Source organism: Leptinotarsa decemlineata, unplaced genomic scaffold (genome assembly GCF_025532065.1).
Source record: "Leptinotarsa decemlineata unplaced genomic scaffold, Ldec_3_MD MMD2_tig00026282_RagTag_RagTag, whole genome shotgun sequence".
Lineage (NCBI taxonomy): Eukaryota > Metazoa > Arthropoda > Insecta > Coleoptera > Chrysomelidae > Leptinotarsa > Leptinotarsa decemlineata.
This window is the reverse complement of record NW_027412668.1, coordinates 2,110,032-2,131,709: the sequence shown is the minus strand read 5'-3', so window position 1 is coordinate 2,131,709 and position 21,678 is coordinate 2,110,032. Positions and strand designations below refer to the sequence as shown.

The 21,678-nt window shown below is 34.0% G+C and overlaps 4 protein-coding genes across 5 annotated transcripts in view; 2 read left to right on the top strand and 2 right to left on the bottom strand.

Annotated features, from left to right (window-relative positions):
• Positions 1–420: 420 nt before the first annotated feature.
• On the bottom strand, positions 421–1,806 carry Hexim (Hexamethylene bisacetamide inducible). The gene is given in 2 exon segments (XM_023174471.2): positions 421–1,339; positions 1,342–1,806. Coding segments are annotated over 2 exon segments (819 nt in total). The 5' UTR covers positions 1,655–1,806; the 3' UTR covers positions 421–833.
• Positions 1,807–3,753: 1,947 nt separating this feature from the next.
• Positions 3,754–12,575, top strand: Sec10 (Exocyst complex component Sec10). 2 transcript variants are annotated; one of them, XM_023174473.2, is made up of 16 exons: positions 3,754–3,908; positions 4,008–4,135; positions 4,199–4,316; positions 4,373–4,570; positions 4,693–4,754; positions 4,809–4,992; positions 5,050–5,267; positions 5,378–5,488; positions 5,547–5,642; positions 5,868–6,027; positions 6,424–6,659; positions 7,123–7,209; positions 8,528–8,633; positions 8,684–8,840; positions 12,115–12,272; positions 12,350–12,575. In XM_023174473.2, exons 1-16 carry the CDS (start codon positions 3,876–3,878, stop codon positions 12,434–12,436), a joined length of 2,139 nt encoding a protein of 712 aa, XP_023030241.2. In that variant the 5' UTR covers positions 3,754–3,875; the 3' UTR covers positions 12,437–12,575. The 2 variants fall into 2 exon arrangements, with proteins under 2 accessions (XP_023030241.2, XP_023030240.2); XM_023174472.2 differs by having other exon boundaries at positions 3,774–3,941.
• Positions 12,576–15,718: 3,143 nt separating this feature from the next.
• On the bottom strand, positions 15,719–18,883 carry Art1 (Arginine methyltransferase 1). The gene is given in 3 exon segments (XM_023174474.2): positions 15,719–16,586; positions 16,589–17,135; positions 18,730–18,883. Coding segments are annotated over 3 exon segments (1,143 nt in total). The 5' UTR covers positions 18,796–18,883; the 3' UTR covers positions 15,719–16,056.
• A 1,267-nt stretch (positions 18,884–20,150) lies between these two features.
• Rbcn-3B (WD repeat-containing protein Rbcn-3B) overlaps positions 20,151–21,678 on the top strand; it is a 28,593-nt gene continuing 27,065 nt past the window's right edge. The window contains 2 exon segments of the mRNA XM_074179596.1: positions 20,151–20,305; positions 20,629–20,778. Of these exon segments, the coding sequence (XP_074035697.1) occupies positions 20,642–20,778 (137 nt within the window). The 5' untranslated portion in view covers positions 20,151–20,305; positions 20,629–20,641.

The following is a 21,678-nucleotide window of genomic DNA, read 5'->3' as shown; positions in this document are numbered from 1 at the left end:
GGTTTGATATTTTTTAAAATTATTTTGATTTATCTTCAATATTTTTTTGTACTTTTTGTTTATCCCACTGATTGATTTCCTTTTGCTTTAGGTCTCTATTGTTAGTATCTTTGAACTTAACTGTTTATTTTTCTCCGAAACTTACCACTTTCCTTTTTTACTAACTTAGTAATTTTTTCTTTCTCAGACTTGAAATATGTCATATTTTTCAGAAAATGTCCGAGCCTCCAAAATTCTTCAAGAAATAGTTATTGTCAAATACATTTGATCAAACATTGAACCTCTTATAGTTCCATACCCCCTCCAAAGGAAAAATAATTTCCTCTCGACCAACCTGATGATATATTATCGTAATTCTATTTATAGAACTTCCACAAGTGTGGCATTTTGCCACTTATAGAACATCAAAATTTCTCCCAGTAAGCAACTTCAATATTTTATTCAATTCTTATTTTACAATAAATCAATCTAGTAAATATCTACAAAATATCCATATAAAAAACATTCAGTTTGACAAGAAAATAAAACAGTAAGAGACACACCAAAGTTTTATAAACTTAAATCCTCAACACTAATTAAAGGTAATTGTACTGGAGGTTTTAAAATTATGAGACCAAATCAATAACGAAATAAACGAGTGCCTAACTAAAAACAACTTAGTTGAATTACATAATTATTATACATCTCTGGTGCTGACTACATTTTCTTAGGAAATTTGTTGCGAATATATTAAAATATAACTCCAGAAAACAATCTTTACAAGCATTAGGTACTCTCTATAATAGGGAATGGAAAAAATAACACTGATTTGAAGAAAAAGTGGAACCGTTCAGTTATGACACAGGCTTGCCGGGGCCAAGGTGTCCGTTTGTCTTGCTGTAATCCACGGTGGAGATGGGGCTGCGCGACCTACTGGATCTGCCGCTGGTGTGGCTACTCGAAGACGTGCTGCAAGAATCGCTAGAGTCAGTCTCGGAGTCTTCGATCGAATCCGAAGGGTTCACTTTGCTGCGTAGCACGTCATTTTCTCTCCTCAGACGCTCGTTTTCTATGGTGAGCCTTTCGATTTCTTGCTTGAGCTCCGGCCCGCTGTCTTCAGTGTCATCTTCTTCGAATTTCTGCAATCTCTTTGTCATCTCTTCTAGTTTGTTTTCGAGAATGAGATACTCTTCGATCAACTGTCCCTTTGACAATGTCTGGAACCTCACGGCCTGGAGACTTTCGTACTGGTCGTCGAAATCTTTTATAAGAAACTGTTCTTCGTCATCAGGGGAAGAGTAAAAGTCCCCGTCAGAATCGATACTAAAACTGGAGTCCCTCGTCCTCCGGCAGAAGGAGACATCAAATTTTTATCGAGATCCTCGATTTGCCCGTGATCCTCCAGCAAAAACTGGTTGCTGTTATGGGGCGCCTCTGGTTTGATCAGTTTGTTCGACTTTCTAGCGTTTTTCAAATACGGGTGCCTCCGTTTGGATTTCCCGCGTCTCGTTTTCCGTTTCTTCACAGGAAGCTCGCCTTCGGCAAACTTCGCGCCGGCGCCGAATCTGTCAGGTGCGCGCGCAGCGTCTTGTCGAAGGACGTCATCTTGGGGAAGCTTTTCGCCCAAATTCAGCTCCTCGTCATTTTCCACGAGTTTTGGGTACAAATTGCTCATTTTCACGAATGTCTTGGAATATTATTCACTTTCACTACGTATATGCACTCTGTCAGGACACACTCTGTTCAACAGCTGGAGATGAAATGAGCCCGACTCGAACGAAATCGCCATTTTAATTCAACACGATTTTATTGTTTTCCACTGGAGCGCTGCGATCGCACCCCTCGAAGCCGAAAGAGAGGGTAACTGTGTTGAAGCCCAGCCCATTTTTTCGACAAAGGGAAATAATTCGCATAACAAATGGGGCTTTTATCATATGGATATTATTGTCTGGGATTTGAATTTTTCTAGACCAGATGTGATTATTAGATGGAAAAGACATTCCATCACGACTTTGGCATTGTCATTCTCTCTCATTCAAAGAGGAAGATAGTGTACACCAGTTTTCCTTTGTTTCCCAAGTAATTAAATGCTCATTCATTACATGTATGTTTAATTGAAATTGAGCATTCAATATTCGTGTTACTTATTACTGGTTTTTCGATATTTGAAAAGATCCAAAGCCCATGTTTGTCGGGTTCAGTTTATTACGAAATTCATGTACGCGATATGAATTTTAATTAGGTTGAATCAACCTCTTTGAAAATGATTCTTACGTAAGGTGTTGACAATATCATTCTTCAGCTACGTGATGAAGAGAACGTAAATAAACAAACGCTATGATTATTGATGTATACAAAAGATATATACCAAGCATTAGTAGTTTTTCTCGGATTAACATTGAGAACAAAAGTAAACAATAACTCTTGAAAACATCTATATCGACAAAATGTCTTTCTAGGCCTAGCATTTTAACTATACCTACCTCTTGAAATTTCTCAAATCAAGTTGTCAAGAGAACATATACGTTGGCATGTAATGTATGCATATATTTTTTTTTCTTATCAATTCGATTGATAGGATACCCAATTTGTATTCATTTGTTTTTTTTGTACAAGTAAACACACCAATGTACCTAATCTATTACATAACAAACAAGTATTTATGGCAAACGACTCATAATATAAACATACAGGTGTTATAAACATCAAGATTTTTTTCGATTTATTTTAAGACATAAATAAGGCGAGTATTCATTACATTATCTGTGGACGGTGTTGTAAACACATCACGACCCAAAAATGAAATGAATTTAACGATTATCGCTTAACGAAAAACACTGTTCACTGTCTTTTTCATGTCTTCCTTAGAACTACCAAATGCGAATTTCTGAATTAGACATGCATACAATTTTGAAATATGTTCAAGTAACCACGATTAAAATTGCACGATCTGCTTTAAAACGAGTTTGGAGTAGTTATGTACCTATGTACAAATATATCTTCCTACCCATTGATTCCAATAGTTCCAATGTACTTTGCTGATGAAGTGGGTCAAGATGAAAATCTAATACATCCATCAAACATAAGAAGAATAAGATAAAGCTCATTTCGTTATTATTATATTCGTTATCTTTTTATACTCCTTTTAACCTATAATAATTTAATTCAGCGGCGTACCTACTCATTGGGCAGGGGAAAGGCAAAATAAACTGAGAATGCTTAAAGATTCTTACTTATTTGAATATTTTGCAGAAGTAAGTTTTTGCCAGTGACTATATTTATCGCGGTGAATTTTATACGCTCGACAAAATAAGTTCATCCCAGTTGAACTAAATGATGTGTATTTTAATAAAAGAACAATCCTGTATTAATTTAATGATTGGTATAGACTTGAGAAATTTCAAACAAAGAAATTCCTCTAGTCGTTTTTCATCTTCAGAATAATTCAAAATATTTGAATTTGAAAATAGTCTGAAGTTACATTTTAGTGAGATTTTCACTGAACAGTTTACAAAACCGCAACACTTATTTCGCTATACAATAACTTCATCAGTATGAATACGCCTGAAATATATTAAAAATGACATATTTTTTAATTTTTACGCAATTGAAATTTTCCATGCCCCTATCTTCACGTGTTACTTAAGACTGACAGAAATTATACAGTTATTTCTAAATTTCGAAACTTGTTTGAATCTGGAAAAAAAAATTAAAAATGTTTTGAGCAAGTTGGAAACTTAATTAAAAAAAGTAGATCCGAACACAACTAACGAACAGATCGACTGTGTTTTGATTTAAAACATTGACATCTGTAATGAACGTAACCTCAATTTTCTAAATTTTACGCCCCTTATTTTAATTTTAATTTTTATTCTTACGTACTGAAAACTATCAAAATGATGCAACAGTACATGAAAGAATTAGAACAGGTATATTTCCTAAATGAACCTCCTGGCCTCTTGGTGATTTTTTTTCCAAACCTGTAATGTAAATATTTTCATCCTACAGTAGTAAATAAACAATTTTAGGAGCCTTTCAATGCCGAAGAATTCGTGGAACGTTTAGCTTGGCGAACAATTGCTGAGACAAAAAATGATGGCGAGGAAGAGGAGTTTAACCCAAATTTGTTACATGAGTCATTCGTACAGGCCATAAAGTAAGCGAACCTCCCTCAAAAAATAGTTTCAACGATCAATATATATTAAACTTTAAATTGCAGAGACCTCACTCTTCTCCAAGATCGTCAGCAGAAGAAATGTGAAAAGTTGGAGATGGCCGTCAGAGAAGACGAGGCAATGTTTTTCCAGGAAATTTATAATTTGTTGGAGCAAAACAAAGTGAGGTAACTGAAATTAATATTTTCGCTACTCTGCTAACTTAACGTTGATTTTAGCAAGCTATAGACACCTTCCAAGAACTGGATGGTAAAATAAACCACGTTGCCACTAAAGTATTGCATTTGGGAGATCAACTTGACAGCGTTAATGGTCCCAGGCTTAGAGTTGTCGATGCCCAACGTTTGATGACTCATCTGAATGAGTTTCTAACCACTGGACCACCATCCTCAGCAATATTCACTGATCCCTATTTAGTTAGTGGCTATACTATAGTATTACAATAACTATCATCCATTATAATAACTATATGATTTTCAAGATGGCTTTATCAGTTACTGGTGTCAAATTCTTGAGTTATAATAATGTTTTTTTCTAGATAGATGAGGCTGCAGATATGATTCAAAAATTGTACATGATATCCCAAGATTTGCCTTCCAAGTAAGCAAACAAACAGTTCATCAAAATGCAGTTTGAAATTTCTGTTTGTTCCAGATTTGACAGTGTTAAACGTAAAATAGAACGAAAATATTGTGATATCGAAAAAAGCTTAATCGAGGAATTTGTGAACGCAATGGCTAACGAAGATCTAGATCGAATGAAGGAAATAGCCAGTGTCTTATCACAATTCAAGGGTTATTCTCAGTGCATTGACGCTTACATCGATCAAAGTCAAGTGGTATGACAAAGAAAAATTTAAAACACTATTGCCAGATTGAAGAATTCCTATTTTTAGGGATGCCTTTCGACCAAAGACGTGTTTGGCCATCTGTTGACTTTGTGCAAATACAACAATGATATAATCAGAAGGATTTTCAACAATCCTGAACAGGTTATGGCCAAGTTTGTCCTTAACATCTACCAGTTGAAAATCGTGGAGTATATCGACCAAAGATTGGGCCCCAATCTTGGCAGTTACAATTACCTACAAACTCTGTTTGAACTCTATTCAAAGTGAGTAGGTTTGACTTTCTAGAAACTAATCAGTTGACAATCGTTGTTCATGATCCTCAGTTATTTCTGCTGTATTGCCAAAATACTTTTACTTGTAATCTGTATTGCAGAACTAACCAGCTATCGAGTAACTTGAGCACCTTCAATTTAGGAAACGACAAAAACTATTTGACCAAGCTTACTACGAATATTTTCAATAAATACGTAAACGAATATATTACGTAAGTGAAATCTTGGAGGCTCTGATTACCTAGTTTATTTTGCGACATTTTTTTTCAGGATAGAATTGAAATGCCTCAAAGAAAGATGTTCCGCCAATTTACAAAAGTATTATGAATCCAAACACCACCAGAAAAAACAGATCCAGTCTGGAGGGTGAGAGTCTTTATGGGTTTATTTGTTGAAGGTTTTCAAAGCAAATTTGCTTCATCGGCATTTGAGTAATAGCTAACTAAATATATGCAATATTTACCGATGAACTAGGTATTTGATCAAAGTGAACAAAATAGAATGCACTGGATTTGTGCGAATCAAAAAATCTTTCAACTATTTGAACTGAATATCGTAAATAAGTATGTAATTTCACTTTATTTCGATCAGATTCCAAGACCTGCGAAGGGACTTACAAGCCGTCATAGGTACCAGAGCCAATATAAACATTGCGCAAATAGAAAACTATGGAGGCGAGACTTTTTTGTCAGAAGAAGTTGCCATCATGATACTCCAAGATACCAAGCAAGCCTTCCAACGTTGTCAGTTGGTGAGTTACTGAAAAATATATTTCCTGAATGGTTCAAAATCAGCCGTCGAGAGTAATAAATCAGTTGTTAGGAGAGAAGTTTTTGAAGGAACGGGTGCCTGTTCAAAATATCGTTCAGTGTACAGTCCTGATTTGGTACTGGGCGAGTTTTTTCATTAATGTACATGAATACTCCTCGGTAAACAATTTAATAAATTATTAGCTGAAAACAGCTTAGTTGATTCAGGAATTACACCAAAAGCATCATTACTACAAAATTAATTGTCTGCTACTATTGTCAAAGTTGACATAATTGAATATACCTTTACACCTTCGAAACAGTTTTGAGCAATTGATTTTTGCGGAGTAATGCTTGTTCTTACTATAGTTTTCTGGTTTGCTAATCATTTTTTCCAGTTATCAAAACCTAAAGAGAAAGAATCAAATGCTACGCAGATTTTGGACAGACTTATCAACAGCCTTTTGATCGAACACGTAGATTATGCTGTAGAATTAGGACTCCAAGCTGTCCCAGTTGTCGAAGGCGCTAAAAGTCCTCCAGTTCTCTATTTTTTTAACGTAGTTCATCAGAGTAACAATATTACGCACTTGATGGAGAAGCAGTTCACGGATCTGGTCGTGCCTCTAGTCGAGTGAGTTTTACTTTCGATTTCTCATATTAGTAGCATTTTGATAATGCAAACATATATTTTGAGAAGTAAGTCAAATCAATGAACTTGTCTGAGGAGTAGCTTGTAAATTAATATATTTCCACCCCTGTAAAATTAGATGAAGTAATAATATATGTGAAGGAGTAAAGGTGGGTATTCCTCAAGATTCTGACCTGGGACAACTTTGATTGCTCATAGATTACAGTAGAAAGGAATTCAGTGGTAAAAATGTTGGGTTGTACAATTTAAAATATAAGTTGTAATTATTGAAGGGTATTTTCGTATCTTGTTGATGATTGAACATTAAATCGGAACATTCCTGAGAGAAATTATGAAATAAAGAAGGTTGTAATGCTAAATAATTACTAAGGCAAATGTGAATCCCCTCCAAATTTCACTGCTATAATTATGTATCGAGTGATGAATATTTATGTATGTTTTTTAGGAATACACCGAAATATAATGACTGCTTACAGAAGAAAAAGTTTGTTTTGGAAGACATTGAAAGGAAAATAAATACAGGCTTGGACAGGTTAGTACATTTTTTATGTTATCAAAATCCAATTATTCAAATGGAGTTTGCAACATTTTGCAAGTATGACAATAATTAGTAAGAAAGGAAGAAAGCAGTTGATTTCAAAATAAACTCTACAAAGGAGTTACTTTCAGATACAAACTGGAAGGAAAAACCATCCCAAAACAACTACTTTCATGGAAACAAGAACTTCTCCTTTTTTAAAGTCATTGATCATTATTTGCAGAGTACTGCAATGTCCAGTTTGCTGTTTTAGTTGTTGATTGTTTTTTCTTGAAGGAAATGTATTTTTATGGTCTAATTTGTTTTGGAGTTTCTCTCAATAAATGCATGCATATATATCTAATGTTTTTATCCATTCATCGTCTTGGATATTTTCTTGCGAGTCCAGATTATTCGAAACATTATTTCAAGTTTGGCTCAAGTTCCATATAATCGTATTTTGAAGTTCATATACATCAGAAGAAATGAATCATAAATCCGAATTCGTATTGATTATTTAATAGTTCACTGCTGAATTGGAGTTGGAATGAATGTGATACAAACACTGCTCTTTCACAACAGAACTTTCTCACTTCAAGTTTTAAGTATGCACGCTAAGATGATTTTTTTAAAGATTACCTTTTATGGTAATATCTCTGAACTCAGTAGGAGATCCGTGCACTGAAGATTATCACCATAACCAGCGTTTTATACTGTAAACAAACTAGAAAACTGGGAGGGCTTTCAACCCTCTTACATGAAACATGTTCTTTTCATCACTATTCATCTGTTTCTGTTTAAATCTGTTTTTCCGTTAACCAGTTGTCGCACCCCTACGAACGAGAACCCTCAGAAGTCGAAAATTGTGCGAGCTAAGGATTAACGAGGTCTTCCCTTTTAACGTTTGATTCTTAACACATAGTTTGGTAAAAGTTTCAAGTGTTTCATTCACGAAAAATAGGGGTCAGTTGAACATTCAACAATACTCTTTTGGAGGCACGTTTCAACAGCAAGTTTGCATCATCAGGAGATGAACTATACCTGTATATTTATCAAGAAGAGTCAATTATTCATCTCCACAAACCCAACGAAAACTTTCATCTTGTTGCTGTTGAAACTAACGTGAAATATTATAATTTCGAACTGAAGTCAAACAAAGTTTACCAAAAAAGTTTTTGAAATTTACATTTTGTACATTCATTTTCAAATAAGATTTCATTTTCTTTTTGCTACTCCCAATTAATTATATGTGACAGATATTTTCCTGAATTTTAATGTATATATAAATATGCTGTTTTATTTTTCTGTTCTATTCGAACGTGGACAAATTCAGATGTCTCAATGCCGTTGCTACTTGGGCAAAACTGTACCTGCAGACGGAACAGAAGAAGAGCGACTTCAAACCTGAGACTGACGATTTTGACACAGTAGCGTCTCCAGTAAGTAAATACGTTATCTCCCGATCAGTTTGAATGCCAATTTTCTCTAGGCCTGCAAAACCGTTCTGAACTACGTTAAAAGAATCATCAAAGAGATAAAGGCCAGTTTAGATGGAAATAATGTAACGGCAGTTCTTCAGGAGTTGGGAATACGGTTACACAGGGTGGTGTATGAACATATGCTACAGTTTCAGTATAATACCGCAGGTACGTTTATTCGTTTATTCATTTATTATATTGGAGAGTGAAACAAATGCAAATTATTCAGAAAACAGGCAGTAATTTGTACAAATTGAGGGTGGTAAAATCTTTATACGATGTATTTCTTGTAGTGTACCCCAAGGGTCTATACGAGGCCCTACATATTTTTTTTAATTCATATAAACTCATGCTGGTGATAATGCCTAATTATTATTTAGTAAAGACAAAAACCTAACAATAATATCAATGTGACTTCAGTCACATAAATTAACCTTGAATTTTGATGAATCATCTTATATTTTGTTCCAAAGAAAGTCAATAATAGTAACATCCCATTTTTTATTAAATTATTTCTATAAACAGATCTACCGTTTAATTGATCTTTATATTTATGAAATTTCAATTGGAAAGTACAGGTAGATTTTCAAAACAAGTTTAACTTTTGTGGGCAGTATACATATAGACAGTAAAACAGCGTGGAGTTCTACAAGGTTCTGTTTTAGGTCCGACTCTATTCCCAATTTACATCAATCATATTGCACAACTGAATTAATGTGGTTCTATCAATCTTTTTGCTGATGATGTAACGGTCATTTACATTTTAATTTCTATAAATTTTGCTATACAATTATATCCAGAACAAATTCAGATTACAAAACGTTTTTTCGTAATTTCAGGCTTATATCTAGATCAGAATTTATCGTGGAATTCACATATCAGGCGACTCAGAAATAAAATTGCACCTCTTCTAGGTATATTTTATAAAATAAGAAATATATTTGTAAACAATTTATTTGTCTTTGAATCTTCAATACCAAACATCAGTTTGTGCAACAGCTAATTCCTCTCATTTGAATCCTTTCCAAGGGTTACAATATAAAATCATAAAATGTATATTTAAGCTCAATCAGAGAGAAAAAACCAGCAATCTGTATGAAGCTAGAAAATCATTTGATATTATGGGAATGTACTATTTCAAAACATGCATGTTCATTTATAATGTTGAGAATAATAAAAAACATTCAGTACTATGTTTCAAAGAAATCAATTCAATTCATGATCATAATACACAGAAAATACAAAATACATTTCACTAGTTCGGACTTCCATTGTCTACTATATAAAATGATTTGAAATCCCTGAAACAAGTAAAAAAGAATAATTAAAAAAGAATAGTTGAAAATAACAATTATATTAAGCAACAATAAACCTGAAATGAAATGATAGTGAAGTAATCTACAAGTAAAAATATAATAATTGAATAAATAAAAATTAAAGGAATGCAAAAAGAAAATAATAAAAAATAAAAAAGTGTAGAGATTCCAAGTCACGTTAGTTCACGACGTTTCGATTGTTGGTATCTACAATCGTCTTCGGGTGATGACAGTCATCACATCAATTTTTTGTTGATATGTGCAGTATGCTGAGAGAATTTTAAATTTTCATCTAAATAAATTCCCATAAATTTCAAAGTGGAGTTATTTTTTATGTTTTTATATATTTTGAAATAGATTGACAATTTTGTATTTTTACATATTTTTATTTTTTGTATTATTCTCAGTATGTTTTTCTACACACATCGGAAAAGTCTAGGGATATTTTTATAACATACTAAATATCATAAAAATAAATGCAGGAGGTCGTTTAATTTCGATTAAATTGGTACACTCGACCACCCTGTAGATTTCTATGGGTTGAACAAAGCCTGCAAAAACGGTAACTAATCTTTTATCAAGTTTTTTACAAACTGTAGGTTTTCGGCTAAAATGAATAATCTGAAAGTGTCGAGTTTGTACATTCTATGCAGTTCTTGCTCAGCAGTTAAACTGGAAATATTGTGCTTTAACATGGAACACCATCACTTACCATTGGCTGAGATGAATAGAGCTGTAAGGTTTCTTCAAGGTGGCATGCGACAAAATGATGTAGCTCTTCGTTTGGGGGTCTCCCAAAGTGTTATCAGAGTCGATTGTGGCGGCGTTTCCGTGAAACTGGCAGTCCAGCCGAACAACATCCAGGGCGAGGACGCGCTACAACTGCAGTTCAAGACCGATTTTTGGTCTTAACCGCAAGAAGACAACCGACAATCACAGCACCTGAGTTGGTTAACGTGTTGCAGCAGACGCACCAGGTAACCATTGGTTGTGATACTGTCAGAAATCGACTGCATGAAGCAGATCTCCACAACAGAAGGCCACTTAGATGTCCACCTTTCTCGAGAGGCAATCGCAGTAGAAGATTAGAGTGGTGTCAAGAACATCAAAACTGGGATGCAAATGATTGGGCCACAGTTTTGTTTACAGACGAATCCAGATTTGGATTTCATCCAGATTCTCGTCGAGTAAGACTGTGGAGACGACCTAGAAATAATGAACGTTTGAGACACGTCCAGGAAGTCCACACATACAGAGGTGGTACAGTAATGCTATGGGGCGGAATCATGATCGGCGGCAGAACCGATCTCGTTTTTCCAAATCGCTCCCTCACAGCTCGACAGTACCTCGACACCATTCTTCTACCTATCGTCCGTCCGTTTGCTGGTGCTGTTGGTGAAAACTTCCACCTAATGCACGATAATGCTCGTCCACATGTCGCGCGTCTAGTGACTGACTGGCTCACCAACGAAGGAGTTGATGTATTGCCATGGCCAGCACAATCACCGGACCTGAATCCCATCGAGCATGTGTGGGACATGCTTCAACGAAGAATTACTCCGCATATGGGGAACATTCACACAACGTTTCAATTGAGAGAGCTTTTAATCGCTGAATGGGCAAATGTACCTCAACAAGACATTGACAATCTCATTTTGTCGATGCACGATAGATGTAGGGCCGTAATAAACCAGCGTGGAGGCCATTCTTTGTACTGATTCCAATTTTTTTGTATTATGATTTTTTTTCGGGGTGCCAAAGAAGAGTCATATTTTTTTTAGTTTTGCTTATATGCGCACTCAGTATTTTTGACCATTTAATAAATTTTGTTGTAAGTTACATTCGTTTAATAATCACCCGTCAACTTTTTTTTCCCTAAAGTGATCTAAAAAAAAATTATTGCCATTTTTAAAAATATTCCTAGACTTTTCCGATGTGTGTATATGTAAATATGTAATGTTTCTTGGGATTTAAAAATAATTTTTTTTTTCAAGAACTGACAGCTTCAAGTACTACACAATTTAGTGAATAAATCCTCCTCTGAATTATTTTGATTGAACTGTCAAGTGTGTGATATGTTTTTGTATTTTTTAAATTCATTTTGTGATTGATAGTTCTTGTCGTAGGTGCTATGGTGGCCATTTGCGATCTTAATGAGTACCGTTCATCAACTAAGACTCTGGGACCTCTGGTTACGGAACTATTCGACACGTTACATTCTCTTTGCAACCTGCTACTGGTGAAACCGGAGAATCTACAGCAAGTCTGCTCGGAAGACACCTTGGTAAAGTCTCCTTTGAAATAATCTGCAGAAAAATTTGTTGTGACGTTGTTCGGGTTTTCAATTTGATTTCTTTTCAGGCTAAATTGGAAAGGCCGATTCTCCACAACTTTATACAGCTCAGAAGCGATTTTAAAGTACAAAAACAAATGATTTTAAATTTTTAGATAGGGCATTCCCAAAGTGTTCATTCTTAGTTAGATATAAATCTGAAGCTTTAATTTATTTTACTGTAATTATTTGAATTGTTGTTTTTTGAATTATTATTTACATTTTATATTGAAAATAAATACTTTTATAAACCAACTATTTTGATTCATTTTACGAAAATGCAGCAAGTTTTCCGCTAGCTTCTTCAGGCGTGTCTATGATTGGTAGAGTTTTCAGTTTTTCAACGTTTCGGTTTATGAAGCCATATTCAAGAAAATATAACTATTCTGAGGTCTCAACCTGCCTATTTCTCAGGTAATGACACGCTTAAAGTGTTTTGTGACTTGACGCCAGGGTCTCAATCTACCTACTCTCCAGGTCTCGTCGCTGGTCTCTGCATGAGACTCAATATGCCCACTCCCAAGCGACGATTGGGGGTGTTGATTTTTATTTATGTTTGTATAGAGAGCAGGATAAAAGTATTATTTATTGTCTGATAGTTTAAAAAGAGACACATAACAAAACATGAATAGAAAACAATGATTGAAGATACATCATATTGAATGCTACATCACATCAGGGTAATTACACTAAAACAAGATGACTTTAGTATTGCAATTGAATTCGAATTCAAAATGGTTGATTAAAAAAGTCAGCAACGCAATGGTATGCTTTCTCACTGAGTAAAGTTTTCAATTATTTTTTAAAGATTGTTGAGTTTTTAATTGTCCTTATCTCCAGTGGTGACTTGTTATACATTTTACAACCATTGTATGTAAGAGAATCTCACAAGATTTGAGATTGGAATAGATATCCAGATGCTAGTTTGCTTTTGAGAGCCTCGATATGATTATTGAAACTGTCTGCTAGTAGTAGTAGTAGTAGACTTTATTTTAGGAATCCTAATATACAATATATAGTTATGCATATATGAATAATTTATAAACGTATATAATTTTACAGTGCGTCATGTATTACAATTTGATATATTCTAATAATAACTTTTTGAATACTTTAAAGGAATTTACATGTTTTATTTAATCAGGTAACTTATCGAAACTATCTAGACCTTTAAAGAACAATGAATTCATTCCACTCTTATAGTTTGTTCGGGATCTATAAAAAGTAATACATGTTCTTGTGTTATATGAATGAATGTCACTATTTCGAACTAAATATCTCATACCTCGATTTTGTAGTTTCTGCAACTGTCCCATTTGATTTTGGTTGAATAGATACATCAGTGTGGCACAGTAGTCAAAGTGTGGCATTATTATGCAGTTGTAACATGTTAGTCTAGCAAAGGTTGATAAAGATTTTGAAATTCTAGAGAAAAAATACATTTTCTTACATATCTTTCTAATGGTACCTATATTCGGTATGCTTATTCAAATTTGATTGATGGTCTATAATGAATCCTAGGCACTTAATTTCATTTACAATTGTGAGTTGATTATTGAATATGCTGATATTAACGTCGTTAGTATCAATCTTTCTTTGATTCGAATTTGTTGTAACAATCATTGCCTTAGATTTATTGATATTCAATTTGAGTTCATTCACTTATAGATATAATTTAATGTTCTTTAAAGATATATTGATATTTTGTACAGCTTCTTTTAAATCACAGTTTTCCGTATATACAAGGGTATCATCAGCAAATAAATTAATATGATGTGAACCGGGTACATAGTTGATATCAATTATATAAATAATGAATAGCAGTGGTCCCAAAACACTACCTTGTGGTACACCTATGTCATTTATAATTTGATCTGACATTACATCATAAATTTTAGTCCTTTGCTCAAGATAACTATCTAACCAGTTTAAAGCTTTTCCAGTTACACCTTAATACTTCAGTTTATTGATTAAAGTTTTCCTATTAATTGCTTCGAAGGCACGCTTGAAATCTAGAAATATAGCAACAATATATTCTTTCTTATCAATACTTTCCACTCTGTGACTGTTAGTTGTAATGCTGTTTCGCATGAGTGATTCTTACAAAAACCAGACTGATTCTTGATGAATAAATTATTTTCATTAAAGTATGCAACTAGTTGTTCGTATACTGCCAGTTCCAGTACTTTTTCAAGCGTTGGTAGACTGTTTATTGGACGAAAATTACTTGCATCACTTGTATTATTCATTTTCGGAATTGGAGTCACTGTACTAACTTTGTACTAATTTGGAAACAGTCCCGTGCATAAGGAAGTATTTATAAAGTTCAATATTATATGCCCAGACACATCGAAAGCTTCTTTTAAGAATTTACTATTTATAATTTCACTTTTATTTACTTTATCAAGAGAAAAAATTATCTTAACGTAAAGTTATCATGTTTATTTTTTTGAATATCAATATCAATATGTAACCCTAAGGAAATTTGTATGTTTTTTTTTCAATTGACTCTACTACTAGTGAAATATTCTCAATCTGCCCTCTGGAGGCAACAACATTGGTTCCCGAGACATTGAAAAAAAGCTTATTTGAGTTACACTATTTTCTAATTACGTTGAAATCATTATGAATTAATATATTTTCAAACTCTAAATCCGAACTATGCCACATTATAGTGGTGCCATCAGCACACAATGTAAAATGTCCACATACTTTTGACACCAAAAAGAAGAACGGGCCAGTATTGAGCCTTGAGGTACGTCAGTCTTCATCTACGCATTTTCATGGAGTATTGTTTTTTTTACTATATGGCTTCGACTGATAGGTAGGAATTACACCATGAGAGTGTTAATATTCATATGTTTGTATATATGTGTCTATACATGTCTCACATATTTCTATGTAGTTTCTATAATATTCAAAATAGTTTTATACTACCTTTAATACAATATGTATGATAATATATTTAATTTCCATTGACTGAGCATTTGTTATTGTTTGTATAGTTTTTTAAAAACGTTTATAATTTTTGTATAATAATAAATCATCATTATTACCCAAGGTTAGTTCGAAGGTGTCGGTCATGGATCAATTTTAGCCACTTCCCCAACAAAAAACCTGTCACATAATTGAGACCCTTTTTTCAATATTCAGAATCAATATTCCAAATAGCTTGCTTATACTGTTATGTTTAGTAACCGATATATTTGTATAATCTTTACGTATATTAGGACATCTATTTCTAATAAATCTATTTCTATACTAGAATTCAGCATTTTCTGTAATGTATCTATGTATCTACTTGAAAATATTGTTCTATAATGAAGAACTAACGGAAGAATAAGTACCAACATCCAGTGAGTCAAGTGAAATTATCTCGAAAGTAAATGAAACATGACATTATTTAAAAATTTATTGAATATTATTGGATTAAATATTTTGATCTTACAGGTAAAAATAAAAAAATATTTCACAGATCATCAAAATTCCAACTGAAAACTTTACATTTTTATCCTATTCTCTACTTGGAGATAAATCAACATGTTCAAAGTCCTAACAGAAATCCTAGAGCGATATTATAATTTTACACTCATCAAAATATTAAATTGAACAATATGAGCCATCTCAGTTTCCTACTCCGACGTCCACGAAAATTCCGACTAGCTTTACGGTTGAGGAAACAAGTAAAAAAACCGACGCCAAGAAAATCCTAAGCACGAAGCACAATGTTCAGTTCCTAACGCATACGGTATCTATTGGTTTCGTGTACTTCAGCTAATTCACCTTTGAAGTTCAGTTCGATCACAAAATCTAAATCTCTATTGTTACGAGGGTTCGGCTTCATGGTGAACACACCATTGATTTCTTCGTTTTTCTTCACAGTCATGTAGTCTTCGAAATAAAACACAGTCTGCTTCCAGTGGGTGTAATTTGCGTCCGGAGCCGTGCTGAATCCAATCCGCTTGTGACACTTGGTAAACTCTACAGTGAAATATGTCACCAGAGCTTGGATATAGTCGTTACGCCTCACGGTAAGAGTGAAAGGAGAGGTGAACTCCAAATCTTCCTTCTTCACTGTGTACAGATCCACTTCCTTGATCAGAGCTGGACCCGTTACGACCTGCTTAGGGTCAACTACGTCCACGAGAGGCTCACTGATGGCCACTTTACGAATCGAGCTCATATCGAAGCCGTACACGTCGTCCCACCAATTAATCTTCTCGTCCTTGTACTGGCGGTCTTCGATAGCAGTTACGAACAGAGAACACGGTCGGGAAACAAGAGGCCGTCGGGTTTCAACCACTTGTCCCTGGCGAAGAGTACAGTATCTAACATGCTTTCATAGAACAGGCAGTAGCCCATCCACTCTGAAATTATTATATCCACACCGTCAATGCCTTCAGGCAGACTGATTTCCTCCACTTTGCCTTTGATGATGGTTATTATGTGGTCCAACTTGTTAGTCTCGACGATTTGCCTGGCATAGTCCACTATGTTCGAGCATTCCACTGCTAGCACTTTTTTAGCACCAGCTTTGGCTGCAAACATACTCAAAATGCCTGTACCGCAGCCAATGTCCATGACCACTTTACCCGCAAACAAATGTTTATTGTGGTACATGGAGTTTCTGTATGTAAGAGTCCTTACTTCATCTTTTAACATTTCCTCGTGTATACCGAAATGAGCGTATGAGTCGAAATAGTAGTCCCTTGAAGTCATTTCGTCTGCAGGGATGTCTTCCATTTTTTCTTCCTTGGTGACGTGGTTGTTGACGGCCACTTCCATTGTCTCCATTGTATGTGGTTTGTTATTTTTCTGAAATAAATCACAACATTCATTGTCAGATTCACATTGACCAAGCTATTTGAATAAGAATAGTTTATTGGCGCTGTTAAACATCGAGTTTTACACAAGTCAAGAACATAATTGAAATAAACTGACAAATATGCCAAATTCAAATAATCAAATTCCATTTATAGATAGAGAAGTTTTTTTCCAATCCAATAAATCTTTCCATTTAAACGACAATAATGAGCATAATGAATTTATTCGATATTACTCAATTCAATATATTCCTAACTGAACACCTAAATTACTCAATGTCTTTCAAGACATCACAAATATCAAAATTTCTACAAAGTGCTTCGAAAGTATTTCTCACCTTTGTTCTCATATAGCCATTCGACAAACTTTTTACTACCGGACCAAATTAATAAAGAAGTTCATATTTCTACTATTAGTCAAATAAGAGGTTAGCTCAACTGGCTAAGTTAAGACACAGCGTAAGATTTAATCAGGTATTACAGTCGGAGACAAGAAGAATGAGGCCTTGTTTTTCCTCTAGCTTCTGAGACATTATTGGCCAGCATGAAAATTAATGTTTTCCTAAATATATTTTAAAATCTGAAGGGTATCGAAACACTTGTGAAGTTGAAACGCATGGAAAAACCTATACATAGTTAAAACTGAGAGATGACTCAAATGAAATTGGAATAATTGTTTCAAATTTTTAACCACATCTTACGTTACTCTCAAGCGGAGAATAGTTGCTAATGCCTAAGAAACAATATTTTCTTCTGAACTTTGAAAGATTCGTTTTTACTATAACCTAGTAGCACAACAGTCTGAAAGCATCGTTTTTCATAATAATTACTTCTAGGTTAAATGTATTTCAACTTCCTACCAACTCAAGATATTAAAACATTTGGGGGAGAGATAATTTTTAATATAACAAAATCATATACATTTATTTGGCATCAGAAAATTTTGGGAGTATTCAATACACTCTAATATTATCACACCAGTTCTTCATAATCTAACTTGATGATTACAAAGTATTGAAAAAAAATTACCTGAATGGTGCTAAAATGTAATTGGTATCATCTACAAACAACGAAATTCGCAAATTTTAACCGGCGCCGATAAACACGTGCAAAATTATTGAATTCAACTTTAACATTCCTACATGTGGCAAAAATAATACCTCTAGATCTAGTGCATATTAAAAACTGAATAAACAATCAAAATTAACTTTACCTTTTCCCAGACAAAAACCAAATAATGCTTCAATTTCTGGCGCCGAACAACAACGCTTGTTTGGCTTTCAGTTCAGAAGGAAACTGACATCTTTTTTTAGGGGAGTTAATTTTTATTTTTTTCAATAGTCGCACCAACTCAACCTACAGTTGACGCACGACCATGCTACAGTGTTCCGATTGGTAAAAATATACGGAGATGTCAAAATTTAAATATTTCTACCAATCAGCGAATACTCTACTCCATATTGGATTGACGTTGAAATCCACCTTAAGAGAGATGGAACAAAAACAATTTTTTGCTGAACATACAATCCATTTGTCCCAATTTGTACAGGAGGTAGGCAGGGACGTAGTTAACAATCACGACTCACCTCCAAATCACCATTTTTTTCAGTACTTTCATCATTTACTACATCTTTCGCTTCAGTCGACGCCATATTATAAAATGTCAAAACTCTAATAGAAAAGTTCGATTTTTGATGTAGGAAATTCAGCAGAACAACGTTCGGTTATTCCATTTTCTTGTATTTACTGGGTAAACATCAGAAAATAAGGTTGTTAGTTGTAGCTGAATTTGAATGTATCATACACGTTTATTTGTATATTGTTAGACATCAAACTAGAGAAAATACTGAGAAAACAAATCTCAACAAACCAAGTGTGCATCATCATTAGATATTTGTAACTTTGACTTTGACGATAATGAATATTACTGGAGTTTGATCTTCCTCTTGAAGATGATCACTTGGTGATCGAAACACGTGTCGAGGTGTTGAAATAACGGTTTGGTGTTGGGAAAAAACTCAAGTAATATTCATTACTACACCAAAGGTTCCAAACAGTGTATCACAAGTTTGATGATAATCTCCATTTAGTTAAGATCTAAAAGCATCTTTGAGGATGACTCTATAGAGTGGAGCCAATGATATAGTTATTCATTTCGATCGAGTGGAAAAGCAATTCCTGCCTGTAATATTATTCATGGCCAAAAGTCGACCCTCTCATTTGTAAGGATAGGTTGTAATCTCCTAATGATAATGATTCCATAAGAGCATTAATTATATTATTAGTACCTATTCTTTTGATACTGAAAAGATTTCACAGGTCGGAAAATACCGATGTCACTAAGCAATTACCACAACCGTAATGTAAGCGATCTTTGGGTTCGATAATCATGTGCTCTGAGTAGATGCGATGAGCCAGCCTTTTACATTTTTTCTGCAAAAGTTTCTGCCGAATTGTAGCAAAACTGCAATTTGGCAGACAAGCGCCTGTAGATGCCAAGTAATGATAACCAGATCCAACTTTTATCCTAACCTTAACTAACCAAATCTACATGTTTGCCAAGTTCTAGTTGCACTAGTTGAATCTAACTTAAGTTATATGAATTCATCTATATTAGTATATAATTGTTTCATTAACAATTATATACTAAATGAATGTGCAATAAATGTAACGTGCTGACATATATCGTACCGAGTACTAAGTGTACATGCGGGAAATTTGCTGTCTACATTGTCTAGACAATGTTATAGCATTGTCTATAGATTTATTAGACAATGGTTATAGGTATAAGTGTGAATTCACAGTTGTAAATGTGAATTTGTCAAATCACATTTGTGAGTGTGAATTGTGGGAGAATATTATTATAGATTTTCGTGTCCTTTCTACGCGTTTGTACTCTTTTAAGTTTCTAAGAATACCGAAAAACTTTCAGAACCATTGTTTGACTATTACGAAACTATTACGTCATTTCCTAATATCGGTTGCAAAAAAAACTTTTATTTTCTAACCGCGAGAGATGGCGCTTCGGGAAACGTCATTGTCATCAACATCAACGTCAAACAGCTGATTGCTCGCTAAGATGGCGAATAATATTTCACACTCTAAATTGCAAAAATTATTATTTTGAGAGTAATCCGTCCTTCGAGAGATCTATATAACAAGGTGAAATAATGCCATATCTTTTAATTTTAACAAGAAAAGGTTGTGGTGGAAAAAGCAAATAGATCGTCGCCTCACGCGGAATAGTATTTTCAATGTTATTGTACCAGTTCAATCTACTCTCATTAAACTAATATTTATTGGCGTCGAATAAGACGCAGATGATTTCTGGACCGAAGCATACAAAGTCATGTGATTGTTTCGTGTTTAGCAAACCTTTAATTGAGTTTAATTTGTTTAATTGACTTTGCCCCACTTGAATGTTTTCCACTACAAACCACATTTATGTGTTTTTAGGTATTACACAAACTATGTGTATCTTTCAGGTTGCAAATCAAAATGCCCGGGACTAGCTTAGTAGTTCCTGTAGTGCTTTGGGGAAAATATGCTCCAACACACTGTATATCCTGCATTTATCTCTCCAAAGATCTGAAGACGCTAGCCACAGGGTGCTACGATGGGCAGATTTGTTTGTGGTGAGTCACAAAAATCTCGTAATTCAGAAAAATTGTAATTTATTTTATTTGACCGTTTTGGCACAATGAGTACTTCGGTGAGTCAAAACAAAAACAAATTAATAGTCAATTGATGTCATAGATGGCTATAAATACAAATAAAAACCAAGACTAGCTTTAATTATCATTGTATTCGCTCTTCAGTGAAGGAATATTTACTGTTTATTGAACAAATATTCCAATTCTGATCTCCTTTTATAATTGACAATAACCAATCCTCTAAAGAATAAGATTTTCAGATAATCCTTCATAAGAGGATCTGAATTGAAATATGCACATTGACAGTGATTGTTTAGATCTCAATAAAGCCAAAGCCCTTATTTCATAACGAACTACCCGAATAATTCAAAAGGACAGGAATTTATGACACATTTTGAAATGAAGTTGAAGCCCTATTATTAGAGAAATATTGTTATGGTTTCCAAGAATGTTTAGACAATAATCTTAAAAAAAAACATTAAAAAGATTTTCATAGTTTCTCAAGTAACATGTATTACTATTCTTTTATGACATACTAAATAAAAATACTTTGTATTGCCAAAAGTGAATAAATATTATCATTATCATTATTATTCAACCGAGATTAGCAGTAGCCAGTAGTGTGTCATCGGCATATTGTATAGAGAGCGTCTGATGTTACTGAACTAATTTCGGTCACATACAGAGACAGTAACACAAGGCCCAAAATGGAGCCCTATAAAACTCCCATATCCATTGGAACTTGACTTGTTTTTTCAGTCTCATTCTTAAAAAATTTAGGCTGTCAACCAGTCAAAAATTATTGAAGCTATTCCAATTCTGCTTCTCTGATTCCATATGCCTGCCTCTACGTTTTCGTCAATATATTGTGGTGGACGAACA